Here is a 14,712-nt window from a genome sequence, read left to right as displayed (position 1 = left end):
GTACCCCTGGTTTGGAACCACTGCTGTAGACTGATGCATAGAAGTGATTTACTTCTTTCTTAGCAACATTTAAACAAAATGACACAACTCCCATTAAAAGCAACAAAGTGCTGGTCAAAACCATAGACTGTAAAAAGAATGAACTGGACATGCTCCTCCAAAAGTGAAGCTTTTATTTTTAGAGCTCCCTCATAAACCCCGCCTCCTCAATGTTAACGGATGGGATTTGTGTCAAACTGTAAAGTTAAAACACTCGTCACATATGTTTTTTTCAAACTTAAACTCTGCTGTGATCGTTAGTAATTATCACCCTACATTGTGTTCAAGTGCTCATTTTTCTGTGAAGTTTGTTTTAAATTAGTTATTTGAGGTTGAAAAATGGGATTTGATGTCTCATATTACGATGATTGACAGCCGATAATTGGGTAGTACACTAAATGGGGGGGCGAGTTAACACATCTCCTCCTGCCAAATTAACGTCAAATTTGCTAGATGGCTCCGCCCCTAAGTGCCGTGTTGTGGCTTCAAGAACATTGAGTGGGAGCTATGAAGGACGTCACGTCCATTCTTTTTACAGTCTATGGTCAAAACCCTGGAGGAGGAGTGCAGGGGGCGTGGCCTCATTAGCAGAGATGGTCTCAAGTGTACTTGCATGAAATCTAGTTGTTTAAGTTGAAATTATGCTAAATTATATTTTCCCAAACGTATTTAACATCCCGTTAATCTTCAATTTTATAAGTTTCCCATTTATTACCGTTAATTCCCATAGAAACTTTCCAACTTAACCAATTCCGGTAATTGTGCAACCCTGTCTGCTGTGTTTTCCCGTACCTTGAGTTTTATGAGAGTGTTTCTTGTGTAATGAGGAAGTGTTGCACCCGTGTGTGTGTGTGTGTGTGTGTGTGTGTGCTGTGATGCAGATGTGGTGGTGGAGTGGTGCTCACAGGGAGATCTGCTGGCGGTGGCAGGGATGGAGAGGCCACTCCTCTCCCCCGACACTTCCTGCCCTCCATCCACCAGGAACGCCATCGTCAAGTTCTACAATGTTCGAGGCGAACACATCTACACTCTGGACACGCCAGCACAGGTGATTATTGCTGCTACTGAATTTTAACCATTTGGTAGTCAGATTATTATGTCATTTAAATCGCATTAATCCAGATTATAGAGAAGAATTTGTAAAGCAATTTTGTAGAGACCAAGAACAGAATGTATGAAATCAAATAATCAGTAAAGACAAACATTTCATACTGGGTACCTGTATTTCAGAGGACATCTGTAAAAACAACATTTTAACATTGAAGCAAATTAATCAACTACCAACTAAATAACTGGAAAAACTGCATTTACAAGTGAGATAATGCTGTATTCTGAAATTCACTCAAAGACGAACAAAAAAAAATATTGTTTTATTCTCTTCGATGTCACTGGGGTATTTTCTGCATTATCACCCCTTGGAGTCAATATAACTTATAACTATCAATAATCAATAACAGATTAATCAATAACCGTTAAAATTAAATGAGTTATCTGAGAATATTAAAGGAATAATAATTATAAAGAGCAGATTTTTTCAACCTTGGGGTCACCTGAAATGTCTAATAATAATAATATGAAGATACTGATTAAAAATTTATTTTTTCAATTGTAATTATTTATTTTCACAATTAAAAAAACAAACCAAAACAATACATGATATCATAGAAATGTATATACAGTGCAGGATATAATATATAATAAATATTCTTTTTCAAAATAAAACACTGCACACAATCTCAAACAACTGTATTCTATACTTTTAAATTCTCAAATATTAATAATTCAAATTAACTTATTGTGTTCTAATATTGGCTACTCTGTGTTTGTATAAAAAAACATGATAAAAAAAAAACTGACTTTAGAGAAAAATGTCCCCGGGGTCGCCAAAAATTTGTGATCTAAAAATGGGGTCAGGCGAAGAAAAAAGTTGGGAACCACTCAATAGTGAGAATTCTCTTTTTGTTCCAATCTTAGTCTTACATTCTTCAATGATTAAAGATTTGTTTAATTATTAACAGTTTATTTTTCTATTGTCACAGGTTTTCTGCATAGAGAAATGTTAAGGCTATATTTCATGTATTATTTGTGTTGCAGCGTCCCATTACCACGCTCTGCTGGGGTCACAGAGACTCTCGTCTGTTCCTGGCGTCGGGCCCTGCCCTTTACGTAGTGCGCGTGGAGCACCGCGTCCCTGCCTTGCAGTTGCTCTGCCAGCAGGTCATCGCCACCGCCGTTAAGGAGGAAAAAGACATCGCCAAGCTCAGCATGCCTTCCCGCCTCAGCTCTTTTGTCACAGCTGCTTTTGTCCCCACCATCAAGGTAACGCAGGGCAGGGCGGCCTTTACATCAGTTAATCAGCTTTGCATGCGTCTCTATGACCTGCACAATATTAATCTGAGGTTTTTGTAGCAGACATGAAAAGCGTTTTAACTGTACAACACTTCCAACTTTCCAGCCACCAATCCCAGATGCCAACAACATGCGAGACTTTGTGAGCTATCCCACAACTGGGAACGAGCGTCTGCACTGCACCATGAAACGAACGGAGGACAACCCTGAGGTGGGGGGCCCGTGCTATACTCTGTATCTGGAATATCTCGGAGGGCTGGTGCCCATTCTCAAAGGGCGACGAATAAGTAAATTGCGCCCCGAGTTTGTCATCATGGACCCCAAGACCGATGGGAAAACAGGTGAGAGAGAGTTATTCTCACACGTGTGTGAGTGAAGGGGTTTTTTTTCCAACGAAAATGACCACAAACCACAAACCTCTGTTGAATGTCATTCACAGCTGCTAGAGACAGTGTAGGCCTCATAGATCAATACATTTAAAATCATTTCTGCACACATTTTGGACCTGTCCGAAACTTTTTGGATATTGGCAATCCATCTTTGAGGCTTTTTCCAGCATTTGTGGGAAACACCCCTGTCATTTGACTGCTTTATTCCGGGTGGTCTCTGTGGATGTTCCCTTAAGTAGACATCAAATCTGCATAGTTGCTTGTTGCTCATTGTTGGCTCATTGTAGCGAGAAAAAAAGATGGAAAAGGTTGAAATTACCACTCCAAAGTCTTTTTGGTCTCCCTTGTAAATACTAGGTTTATTGAAAAGTTGTGTGCATTGCATTGTGGGATGTAGAGTCATGTAGACGGGTGCATAGAAGTGTTTTTTTTCTTAATTATTACTGTGATATCTTGCTTGCCCCAAAAAAAACTCAGCCAAAAAGACTTCCCACTACATTTCTGGTGTTTTCACAGACTGAAAGTTGTGGATTTGGATTTTTTTTTTCACAGGAAGTCGAGAATTTCTCCAAAATTGAATGTCTCACGAAGTGAGGCAGCATCACAGGGAATATTGGGAACAAACTAGAACAAAATAGCGTCAAACCAATCACTTTCCTCCTTGTCTGGCGAAAAAACACAAGAAATCACTGTAAGAATGAAGTAAAAAAACTCTTATGCATCCGTCTACAGGACTCTACATCCTGCAATGCACAACACTTTTCCGACAATAAATCGAGCTCCAGTTTCAACTTTTTAAATCTTTTTTTCAAGCAAATGAACTTCAATTTAATAATCTTTGAGGCCTACGCTACGCCTTTAAGTAATGAGTAAATCAACATTAATTTGAATTATTGTCTTTGATATTCACTCCAAAATTTGCGTAAAAACTTGTGACACACTTCCAACATCTTGCCTTTTTTCCTGCTGTAGTTTTCCACAGATTTCAGCTTGTGTTGCTCTCACAGAGAAGCCCTTGTTAATTAAAGGCTGCCTAAAGGCAGCGCTGATGGCCTCTAGTTTGCTCATAAATCACCCACCGCCCTTCCTACGCAGTAATAAATGAAGCCAGCCATGAAATGGTTCCAGCCTGTTCACACTTTAATGTACATCAGATGATTTAGCTTTACCGGAGCAGCAGCAGCAATGTTGGTAAACTGTTCAATCATCTGCTTTTAGTTTCTCACTCTGAAGACTCCAGATTAGAATCGAGTGATGAAGGAAACGCAAAAGAACGTGATTTCCATGTGGATTTTGTGTTTTGTGTGTCCTCAGATGAGATTTACGGGAACAGTCTGATCTCGGCCATGATTGACAGCTGTAACTGCTCGGACTCCAGTGACATCGAGCTGAGTGATGACTGGGTTGGCAAGAAATCCCCAAAGATATCAAGAGGAAGCAAATCCCCCAAACTGCCTAGGTAACCAAGCTCCTTCTCTATTACAGTATGTGACTAAATAGATGTGTTTAACCTGTTTACAGAAGCAGGAATTTAAAATAAACATGCTTAGTCACATTGGAATCGCTGTTTTATTGATTGCTATTAAATTCTTATCTTGTTTCACTGCATGCCTAAACCTTTTTTCTTTATTTGCTACTTTCCCTGTAGAGACTTAGTTTGTCCTTTTACCAACAGAATCAACATCGATCCAAGGAAATCACCCAAATTGTCTCGCGCCACTCAGGAGATCTCCCGGTCACCACGGTTACCGATACGGAAACCGTCGATCGGGTCACCCAGTCTGACCAGAAGGGAATTCCCTCTCGATGACATCACTCAGGTAAATGACGGAGAGGCTGCTCAGGAATGATGCACTCGCTCAGATGTCCAAAGAAGTTACTCTGTGAAAAAATGTACATGACTTTATTGTTTTGTTTGTGTTATGCAGCAGAACTACCTTGCTCAGGTCACCTCCAACATTTGGGGAACAAAGTTTAAGATAGTTGGACTTGCAAACTTCTTGCCGACCAACCTTGGTGCAGGTAATTTCCTTCTTGCCTTAAGTCACATACTGTATGTCAAACTCAAGGCCCGGGGGCCAAATCTGGTCCTTCAGAGCATTTAATTCAGCCCGCAGCAGAAAGTAAAAAAGTCAGAGAAACCACGAATTATTGTGTACATTACCATCTAATTCAGTTGTAAATATCTGAGCTATAGATGTCTTCAAAAGTCAATGAAACTTCACAATATTAGCAGGGCAAACATTTCCCCCATGCTTATATCATGTGATAGCAGTCATTCTTAATCTCAAATTGTTAAAATAACTTTTAATTCTTCCAAAATCCTGCAATTTTTCGCAAATTATTCCACAAAATCTCCCAAAATCACATGAAAATTGGCCACAAAATCAAAAAATTAATTGAAAGTGAAGACCCTGCAAAGACTGACATCTGTCACTTTGATATTATCGGTGCCTCACATATTATATAATTTTTTTACGTGGAAGTGCATACTATAGCACAACAATTAAATTACTGGTTTTCCCACCTAAAATTTGCAGCCCATTTAGAATTAACTGCTCCATATTTGCCCCTGAGTGTTTATCCCTCTAGAGCAGCATTTCTCAAACTTATTCAGACCAATTAACTAATAAAAGAAAATTCCAGAAGCATTTGACTCAAATATCCAAAACCAAACGATCTGTTTATCAACAGTATATTACACATTATAATATAATATACTATTTAAATATGTTTTTAATAATATAAACTCAAACGACATTGTCTCACAATGCCGATTTAGGTTAGAAGGTTTCATAATCACTTGTCGCTGAATTACTTGAGGCGTATAAATCACATGCATCAGAATGATGCACCTTTTTCTGTTGTCAGTTTCCTTTTTTATTTTTTATTTAATTAACCCCATCTTGAGCCATCGATCCATCTTCAGTTGACCCTGCTTATCATTTTAACATAAAGTAAAATGCACACCTTACCTACATACCTACTAGTAGCTATGAGGTGTAGCCGTAACGTAAAACAATCACCCTCATTCCTGACGCAATATGCATAGTTTGAGAAAGACTCTGGATTCAAAAATATAATATTAGTTTTCTAGATATTTGCTCAATAAACAAAAGGACCACTAGAGGTCGCTCATGGACCACCAGTGGACAACACATTGAGAAAAGCTGCTTTAGAGTGCTAATGGACTTAAAATAGATTTACTGAAATACATTTTTAACCTGAGTTTCATGGTCACTATGACTTTTTAACTGTGGTCATTTACTTCGAAGTTTCTCTTGATTTATAAAAAAAAAAAAAAAACAACAGCGTAAACAAATCTATGATGTATAAAGTGAACAGTAGCAAAAAGATGAGGCTCAATTCTTGTGAAAATGCGTGAGGAGTAGGATTGTTAGTGTTTTGACATGGTTTGTATTTTTCTTTTCTTTCCAAGTCATCTATAAGACGAGCCTCCTCCACCTGCAGCCCAGACAGATGACCATCTACCTGCCTGAAGTGCGTAAGATCTCCATGGACTACATTAATCTGCCAGTCTTCAACCCCAACGTCTTCAGTGAGGATGAGGATGACCTCCCTGTCACAGGCCCTGCTGGTGGTGCTGATGACAACAACCCGCCATGCACTGTCAACATTCCAATCGCCCCCATCCACAGCCCCGCCCAGGCCATGTCTCCCGCCCAGAGTATCGGCCTGGTTCAGTCACTCCTTGCCAATCAGAACGTTCAGCTGGACGTCCTCACCAATCCCATCGGGAATCCTGCAGGAGCTGCTGCCAGTGGGTCGGACCAAAGCCAGGACTCTGTCCTGACCGCCCAGTACACTGTACCTACGAGGTACTCCAGTCCAGGACAGGTTATCTTTGGGGGACTGGAAGTGGGCCGTCTGGTTGTGGGACCTCAACTTTCTCATCATCCATCACAGCAACAGCAGCAATCCAGCCAATCTCAGCAACAGCAGCAGCAGCAGCAAATTCTTCAACACCACCAACAAATGCAGGCTCATCATCAGCAGCAGCAACAAATGCTCCAGCACCAACACCTTCAACAGCAACAGGTGAGACAGAGTTATTCTGTGTGCGTGAAGGGGCTTTTTTTTCCAACAGAAATGACCGCAAACCACCATACTCTATTGAATGTGTTGAATGTTATTCAAAGCTGCTAAAGACAATCAGATAAACACATAGTGTCTGATAGATTAAAAAAAAAAAATCAAAAATCACATGCTTGAAAAAAGATGTAAAAGGTTGAAATTGACATTGCAAAGTTTGTTCTGGTCTTGCTTGTAAACACTAGGTGTTTTGACACTGTCAGAAAGGTTTTGTGCATTGCGGGCTGTGGAGTCCTATATACGGATGTATACAGTAGAAGTGTTTTTACTTCATTCTTACCGTGATTTCTTGTTTCATCAGCAGCAGCAGATGCTCCAGCACCAACACCTTCAACAGCAACTCCATCACATGCAGCAGCAGCAGCTCCAGCAGCACATGCACATGCAGCAGCAGCAGCAGCCCCAACAACTTCAGCAGCAGCAGCATCAGTTGCACCATCAGCAGCAGCTTCAAATTCAGATCCCGGTTTCCTCCTTTTCATCGGGGCAGCTTTCCACTGCAGCTCTCCACCAGCTCCAGCCAGGAGCGCTGCAGATCCAGATCCCTCACCCACAATCTGATTTAACAGCTGAGAGACCAGTAGGGGGTGAACATGAGCACTTATTGAAAATCAAAACCACCCGTTCCACTCCACAAATGGCTGACGGAGACACAGTGGTGTTCAGTTCTCCTCTGGAGCTCAGCAAGATGAACCCTCCTCCTCCGTACCCTGGCACTGTGGCTGCAGCTGTAGCTGCTGCCTCCTCGGCGTCTGCCTCCTCTGCAGCGTCGGCTGCAGGCGGAGGCACGGGTGGAACTCCGCCCCTTGGTGAGCTTTCCCTAAAGAAAGGAGAGCTGAGTTTTTACTCATCAGGTCAGCAGCAAGCACAATGCCCCACACCACTGGGATACGAGAGAATAACCACGTTTGACAGCAGTGGGAACGTGGAGGAAGTGTGTCGCCCTCGAACGCGTCTCGTCTGCAATCAGAACGTGTACACGCTGCAGGGACCCGGTAGTTCTGCCACTCTCAGAGTCACATCCTCCTCATCCTCATCATCTGCTGCAGCTGATAAGAAAATCCAGCTGCCCTACACCTCTGCTACCCTCAACAGACTTACTGCACCTCGGTACTCCATACCAAGTGGAGACCCGCCTCCGTATCCAGAGGCAGCCAATCAGAACAGTGCAGCTGGCAGGAATCTGGGCCAGAGGCTGGACAGCAGTTTGATCCATGCAACCCTCAGAAGGAACAGCCGAGAGGCCGCACTGAAAGTTTCCCAGATGCTTGAACCACCGCGACCTTTACCTCCAAAGGCTAAAAACAGCAGTGCACTGTCAGCCTCGTTTCAGCAGAGGGTGCCAACGGCCTTATACACCTGCAGCCAGTGCAGCAGTGGAGGCAGCGTTGGAGGCACTGCTCCAGGGAGTGCCAATGGGATTGCAGGAGGAACCATCATCAGACAGGATTTTCCTCCTGGAAACGGAGCGCTACACAGCACCGTGATCGTTCACTCCAACAGCGCTACTCCTCTGGCGTCTCAGTCCTCGTACAGCCTGATGAGCTCACTGGAGGGTTCTGGAGCCGGAGTAGGGAGTAGCAGAGACCGAGCTGATTATGTGAATTCTGCGTATAGCGAGGATGAAAGTTTAAATCAGTCTCTGAGGCATCTGGCGCTCGGAGGAAGTGATGCACCGGGACTGCTGGTCAAACGGCCTCCTCCTTATCAGTGGGATCCAGCAGCCACAGAGGAGGTGTGGGTTCCTCAGGATCGGATGGCAACTTTGAACTCAACTGGTCCACCAGGGCATCACAAACCACCTCCTCTGATTCTCAGTCCAACTCAGCACTTGGATGTAACCAGACTGCCTTTTGTTCTTTCTCCAAAGTCCCCCACCAGCCCCAGTGCAGCCTCCTTTCAAACTGCTGCTGCTGCCGCTGGTTACCAGATCTCCCTGCAGTACCCCCCCCACCACTGCCTATACTGGGGCACAGCTCCAGCCCCTCCCCAGCTCACCACATCCCTGCTCCTCCCCAAAGGAGATGGTGGCACCAGTGCCCTTTCCCCAGCAGGACGGCTCCCTCATCTTACCTCCAGGTTACCCTGCCAACCTCGCCTGCTGCTCCCTCCCTCCCATGTACCAGGGAGGGGGCACCTGTGCTGGACTTCCCATTCCTCCCATTTCCCTCCACACGCCGTGGGGCACCTATAGCTCTTGCCCTCCTGTGACCAGCCCTGCTGTGCCGCTGCCTCCCAAAGCCTCTCATATGGCACTAGATAAAAACATAGTTTCACCAGCTCCCCCTCCACCCCCTCCTCCACCACCTCCCCCACCACCAGCAGACCAGCAGAGTCACGGGGGTTTGCAGGAAGCAATGGCAGAAGCAGGGGAAAGTTTCCAGGAGGTCCTCTCGCTGACTGAGAGCCCCGTAGCTCAGCGGTCAGAGAAGTTCAGCAGAAAGAACCGGAAACGGGTGGACGGTCGGGCGGAGGATGCTAACGTGCCTTCACTGGCCGAGGGAAGCAAATCCAAAAAGGAAGGCCGAGCGCTCGGCGACTTTAACTCGCTGATCTCTAGTCCTCGACTGGGAGGTCGCGACAAGAAGAAGCTGAAGGGGCAGAAAGAGCAACAGCTGAAGGCTAAGAAGCTGAACAAGGCTACGGCCAGCAGCGAGTTCCAAGATAGTTCTGAAAGTGAACCCGAGCTGTTCATCAGCGGCGACGAGCTGCTCAATCAGTGCCAGAGTGGAAAGAAGGGATGGAAGAGCAAGAGGAACCTGCGGGCAGCGAGCGAGCTGGACGAGGTCAAGTGTCGCAAAGCGAACGAGAAGGAGGACCGAGGCCTGGGCAGTCAGGGCTTCGTCTACATCATGGCCAACAAGCAGCCGCTGTGGAACGAAGCCACGCAGGTGTACCAGCTGGACTTTGGTGGACGCGTCACACAAGAGTCGGCCAAGAACTTTCAGATTGAACTGGAGGGCAGACAGGTGAGTGTCTGACACTTTACCCAGACATGGAACTAAGTTTAAAAAAATAAATAAATAAAAGCCTATCATGAAGAAAAAGAAAGACTGTAGTGATAACACTTTCTGAATAAGATACTAGAGCTGGGCGATATATCGAATATACTCGATATATCGCAGCTTGTAGTCTGTGCGGTGTTGAAAATGACCATACCGTTAAACTCGCGGACTTTTTTTTTTTTTTTTTTTTTTTTTTTTTTTTTTTTTTGAAATGTCATCTTAATGACAACATGCACAAAAGGGCACTATTTGTTTTAAAATATTGTAGTGGCATTATGTACAAAAAGTGCACTTTAATTTTGTGTTTTGAAATGCCATGTGAGTTGCATCCTGCATGTCTCTGTGACAATTTTGCACAGAACGTGCACTTTCTGTTGACAATTTTATGTTTGAGCCACTCACTGTTTAATAAATACAGTTATGTCAACTTTGACTTAGTTGTGATATCCCCTTTTTTGCATGAAAGTTTAAAATTGGCATATATTAATGCAGTATGATCAAGAATGTTTTAATGTAGACATATAGAATCATCATACTGGTGTGATTTTGTGCATCAAAGTGTTAATTCAAGGGTAATACAAAATATCGAGATATATATCGTGTATCGTGACATGGCCTAAAAATATCGCGGTATTTATAAAAGGCCATATCGCCCAGCCCTATAAGATACATTCATTTGATTTAACATGTAGTAAAGTTGTCTAGATCCGATATTGATATTGGATGTCAGCAATAGGTTGTGATATTGGTAATGTATCGGAAGTAAAAAGTTGTATTGTAAGCGAGCCGTTTCCCCCTGCCGTGTTGAACGTACACTGAGCTGGTTTGGAACGGTTCGAGCCGACAGTGTGAGTGTTCCTTAATGATCCATTGATATCAGTGTGACCCCAAAAAACTCAAACCCAAAGTGACATTTTTGGGTTCTTGTATTTTATTGTCGTTTTGTGCGTTTTTTTTTCTGTGTACTTTGATTGTTGTTTTAGGAATTAGTTTTTGTCGTCTTGTGTAATTTTGTTGTCTTTTTGTGTATTTTTTTTGTAATTGTATGTGTTTTTAGAGTTTTTTTTTTATGCGTTTATTTTGGGGGTGGCACAAAATTAGACAAAGGGCCAGTTGCCCATGTCTGTTCTATGGGATTCCCAATCCCACAATGCATTGCACAAAACGGTTCAAGTCACATGACCTTTTGTCAACAAATTCAATGTTTGTGATGGAGTTACAAACCATTTCAACATCGACTTTTGTTTGACTAAATTCTCCTGATTTTGTGGAAGAAATACCCTGGATTTCTTGATCTATGAGGCCTGAACTATGTCTTTATCTGTGTTAAAAGAGATGATAGCAGCTCCAATCCTCCCCCTCATGGCTCATGTGTTTGACACTTTTATCCCTCTGTGTGTCTTTATCCACAGGTGATGCAGTTTGGCAGGATCGATGGTAACGCCTACATCCTGGACTTCCAGTATCCCTTCTCCGCAGTCCAGGCTTTTGCAGTGGCTCTGGCCAATGTCACCCAACGCCTCAAATGAGAAGTTCTCTCCTCTCCTCACCTCACCTCTCCAACCTACCCCAAGTTTTATCTGGGATCTGAATGCAATCTGTTCCAGGGTGGGCAGTTGTTCCGTTCTTCGGAGTGAAAAATGGATTCTTGTGGCCACGGAGAGAAACACAATCCCGCTGCACTACACAATGCTGCCACGAGAGTTGGTGCAATAAACCTTGGCTGCGTCTATTGAAGACGCCGTGGAACCGCGCCGTCTGCCAGGTCCACTGGGCGGAGTGTTGGAAATCCTCATGCAAACAAATGCTGCGTTAGCCAAGGAGAAGCTGAGAGGACGCTCGGTTTGCAGGAGGAGCAGCAGCAGTAATACTTGAAACAAACCCTCTGGAGATCTACGATGTTTCCCCAGAGTGCACAGGTACCACTGGGCACTGAAATCCATTGCTGTACAAACCTCTAGTGAAACAGTTACCACTTTGTTATCCTGCTTTTACACTTAGGGTTGTTTTTTTAACAGTTGGGGGGTGCATTGGTTTCTACTCTGTACACGGACTTAAATTGACACACCGTGCAGGAGCAGAACAGTAATCTAGTGTTTTCTGTGAGGGGATTTTGAAGGAAGGAAGGAACCCTGTGTCTCTGCTTCGTTGGATTATTTATACATACCTGTTGTTGTTCATCTATTCAGATCTATATTTGTTCATTGTTGTAACACAAACTTCTCACGTCACGTTTTTTCCTCATAAATTTGGGAGATTGAGTCCAAACAGTAGCTAGTTGCTGTTTCTTATGTATGATGAGACGAGCATCCCCTAGGAATCGACCCGACAACCAAACCTCCGGCATGAAGTGATGTCACCCGCTGTCACTTCTGTGAAGTGAGTATCGCGTCTTTTAGATCCCGCAGTGAACATGTTGGCAAGGTACAGGAAATATTTTTGTATATTTCGCTTACGACATTTCATACTCTTTCGAGGATTTGTGTGTATATATTGAGATGCAGTGATGTGTTGGTGTTGAAGAGAGCCGAGCGAGACAGATTTGTGTTTACATCCGTCTCCAAGGTGGTCATTTCAAAGCTGTAAGTTCAGTGTTTTTTGTTTTTTTTTTCGAAAACACATTTAAGGTGAATTTACTACATTTTTTGAAGTCAAACAAAAAGTGAAAGTGAAGTTAAAAGCTGTTGAAGAAGCTGTTTTTGCAAAACGTAAAGGCCTTAATACAAGTGGCAGTGATAGCTGTGTTCAATTAGTGCAGTCGTTCTCATCCAATCAAACGTTGTGGCTGAAGTTGGTTGGTTTACAGCTGAGAGGAACCAAACATTGTAGTTTAAACCCCAAAAAGAAGGGAAAACATCATTTGAAGCCCAGGTGTGGACCTCATTAAAGGCTAAGATAACAGGATTTGCAGAATAAACTGTGAATAAATAAGAATCTGGAAATCAAATGATGGCTAAAGCTTAACTGTTGGGATTTGAATTCTCTATATTTTTCTTGTGTAGGTTTTTTTTTTTTTGTGAAAATCCTAGGGGAAAATGACCAAAAAATAGTTATCGAAGAGAAAAATTAAAGCTTTTTAATTGTGCAAAATGTTTTAAAAAAAAAAATACAATTCAGCGTTGTCGCATCCAACTGAAATTTGAGCTGGAAACCAAGACGGGCTTTAGTGGTCTGTGATTTTTGTAGGATTGCTTAATATAGCTAAAAGGAGGGATTACTTTAGTATTGTACCACATAAGCAACCAGCCAAGGGGCAGAAAAATTTACTATAATAAAAAAATAGTTCAACGCATGTCATGAGCCCTGATTGGATCATAATATATGATGCAAAGAAGCATGTGTGAAAAATAGAAAACAAGGAACAACGTCATGGCAAAAAGTATATCACAGAGAGCGCAGTTATTGTTCACAAAAGGGCGCAACTTTCAACTTTAAGGCCACTGCGTTAACGATACGAAGCAGGGCAGCTGCTGCTCATCACAAACATCTGCAGGACTTTTCATTTGCATTAAATGGTAGCTGGAATTTAATTGTAATATTTAACAAGAATTGAATCTAAATCTTGTGCCTAAATATGTATTTGTCATGTTTAGGAGTAAAATTAACAAAGTCCCTGAACTGATGAGATGACTCCACTTGTTAGTGACCCCCCCCCCTTCATTTATACAAGATGCATGTGTGTGTTTTTGGAAGTTTGAAATGATGGGCACTGGAGGAAAAAATGTACTTAAGAAAAAAAAGAAAAAGAAAAGATGAGCATGTCTCACGGAGGACACCCATCTTTTGTGTTAGTTGTGCAATATTTTCTTATGAGAAAAAAAAAGAATTGTGTCACATGACTTTTAGACGGTTTGTTTCAGCGCCTCCATTGCTGGTCTGTACATTTTATTTGAGATTATTTGCTGAAGGAGATATCTGAGCATAACTGTATATTGTGGAGTTTTTTGAGCATTACTTTATGTTGATTTTTTTTTTTTTAATCAACATTAAGGGTTTGATAAAGTCGCCATGTAGTGAGGAGGAGACGGCAGTGTGTGGGATGTGGTGGAGGAGGTTAAAGTTTGCTCTGAATGGGCAAAGATGTGAATGCGTAAGTGCGCAGCTGATAATAGTTGGTAGAATAGTTCTGTGGAGTTTAGCCGTAAAGTGGAGGTGTATCTGTATCCCCCTCAGTGTTACCTATTGTGTGTGTGCGTGTGTGTGTGTGTGTGTGTGTGTGTGTGTGTGTGGTCCCACATTCACATGTGAGCTGTTACATTTGTGTTCAGCATCACTCTAGACTTAGTTCAGGACTCACTTCAAACCCACCTGATGTGGAGACAGCAGGACTGGACTTTACTTTGCAGATGATGCTGTGCTTTGTCTATGGTTGATGTAAAGCAGAAACTCACTTGAAAAATGAAAAATAAAAATCCAAGTCTGATCTGGTGACTGAGCGTTTATAGTGAATGGATAAACGAGGCATGCCATGTAAATTATTTTATAATTGTATATGTCAAGCATCTTTTGAATAAAATGTTGTTTCTGAACAAAAGCTGCATACTGTTATTTCTTTTAACATGAAAACACAGGAATGGGCAGATGAACATTGTATTGTAGTTAGTTAGTTTACAGTATTTGGGGCACAAGGGGTTTATTTACCTCTGCCAGAGAATTGATCTGAATATCATCTGAAAATGTGCCTCCAAACACAAACAGAAGCCCTCTTTACTCTCCTGTTATACTCAAATGTTACTAACACATTTTACCCTTGGGGTCAATCTGATCCCAGGAATACTTGGCTTCAGAAAATAGTTTTTGTCAGACACTTTATTTGT

At 42.5% G+C, this 14,712-nt stretch overlaps 1 protein-coding gene across 1 annotated transcript in view; it reads left to right on the top strand.

Moving 5' to 3' along the window:
- tulp4a (TUB like protein 4a) overlaps nt 1-14,381 on the top strand; it is a 42,760-nt gene extending 28,379 nt beyond the window's left edge. The window contains 10 exon segments of the mRNA XM_028439545.1: nt 921-1,087; nt 2,134-2,358; nt 2,495-2,729; nt 4,092-4,236; nt 4,453-4,597; nt 4,706-4,799; nt 6,217-6,836; nt 7,192-8,831; nt 8,833-9,859; nt 11,308-14,381. Coding sequence (XP_028295346.1) covers nt 921-1,087; nt 2,134-2,358; nt 2,495-2,729; nt 4,092-4,236; nt 4,453-4,597; nt 4,706-4,799; nt 6,217-6,836; nt 7,192-8,831; nt 8,833-9,859; nt 11,308-11,424 — 4,415 coding nt within the window. The 3' untranslated portion in view covers nt 11,425-14,381.
- Nucleotides 14,382-14,712: the final 331 nt, after the last annotated feature.

The sequence above is a fragment of the Gouania willdenowi genome, chromosome 24 (genome assembly GCF_900634775.1).
Source record: "Gouania willdenowi chromosome 24, fGouWil2.1, whole genome shotgun sequence".
Taxonomy (NCBI): Eukaryota; Metazoa; Chordata; class Actinopteri; order Blenniiformes; family Gobiesocidae; genus Gouania; species Gouania willdenowi.
The sequence above is the reverse complement of the archived record's forward strand: the minus strand, read 5'-3'. Positions and strand labels throughout refer to the sequence as shown.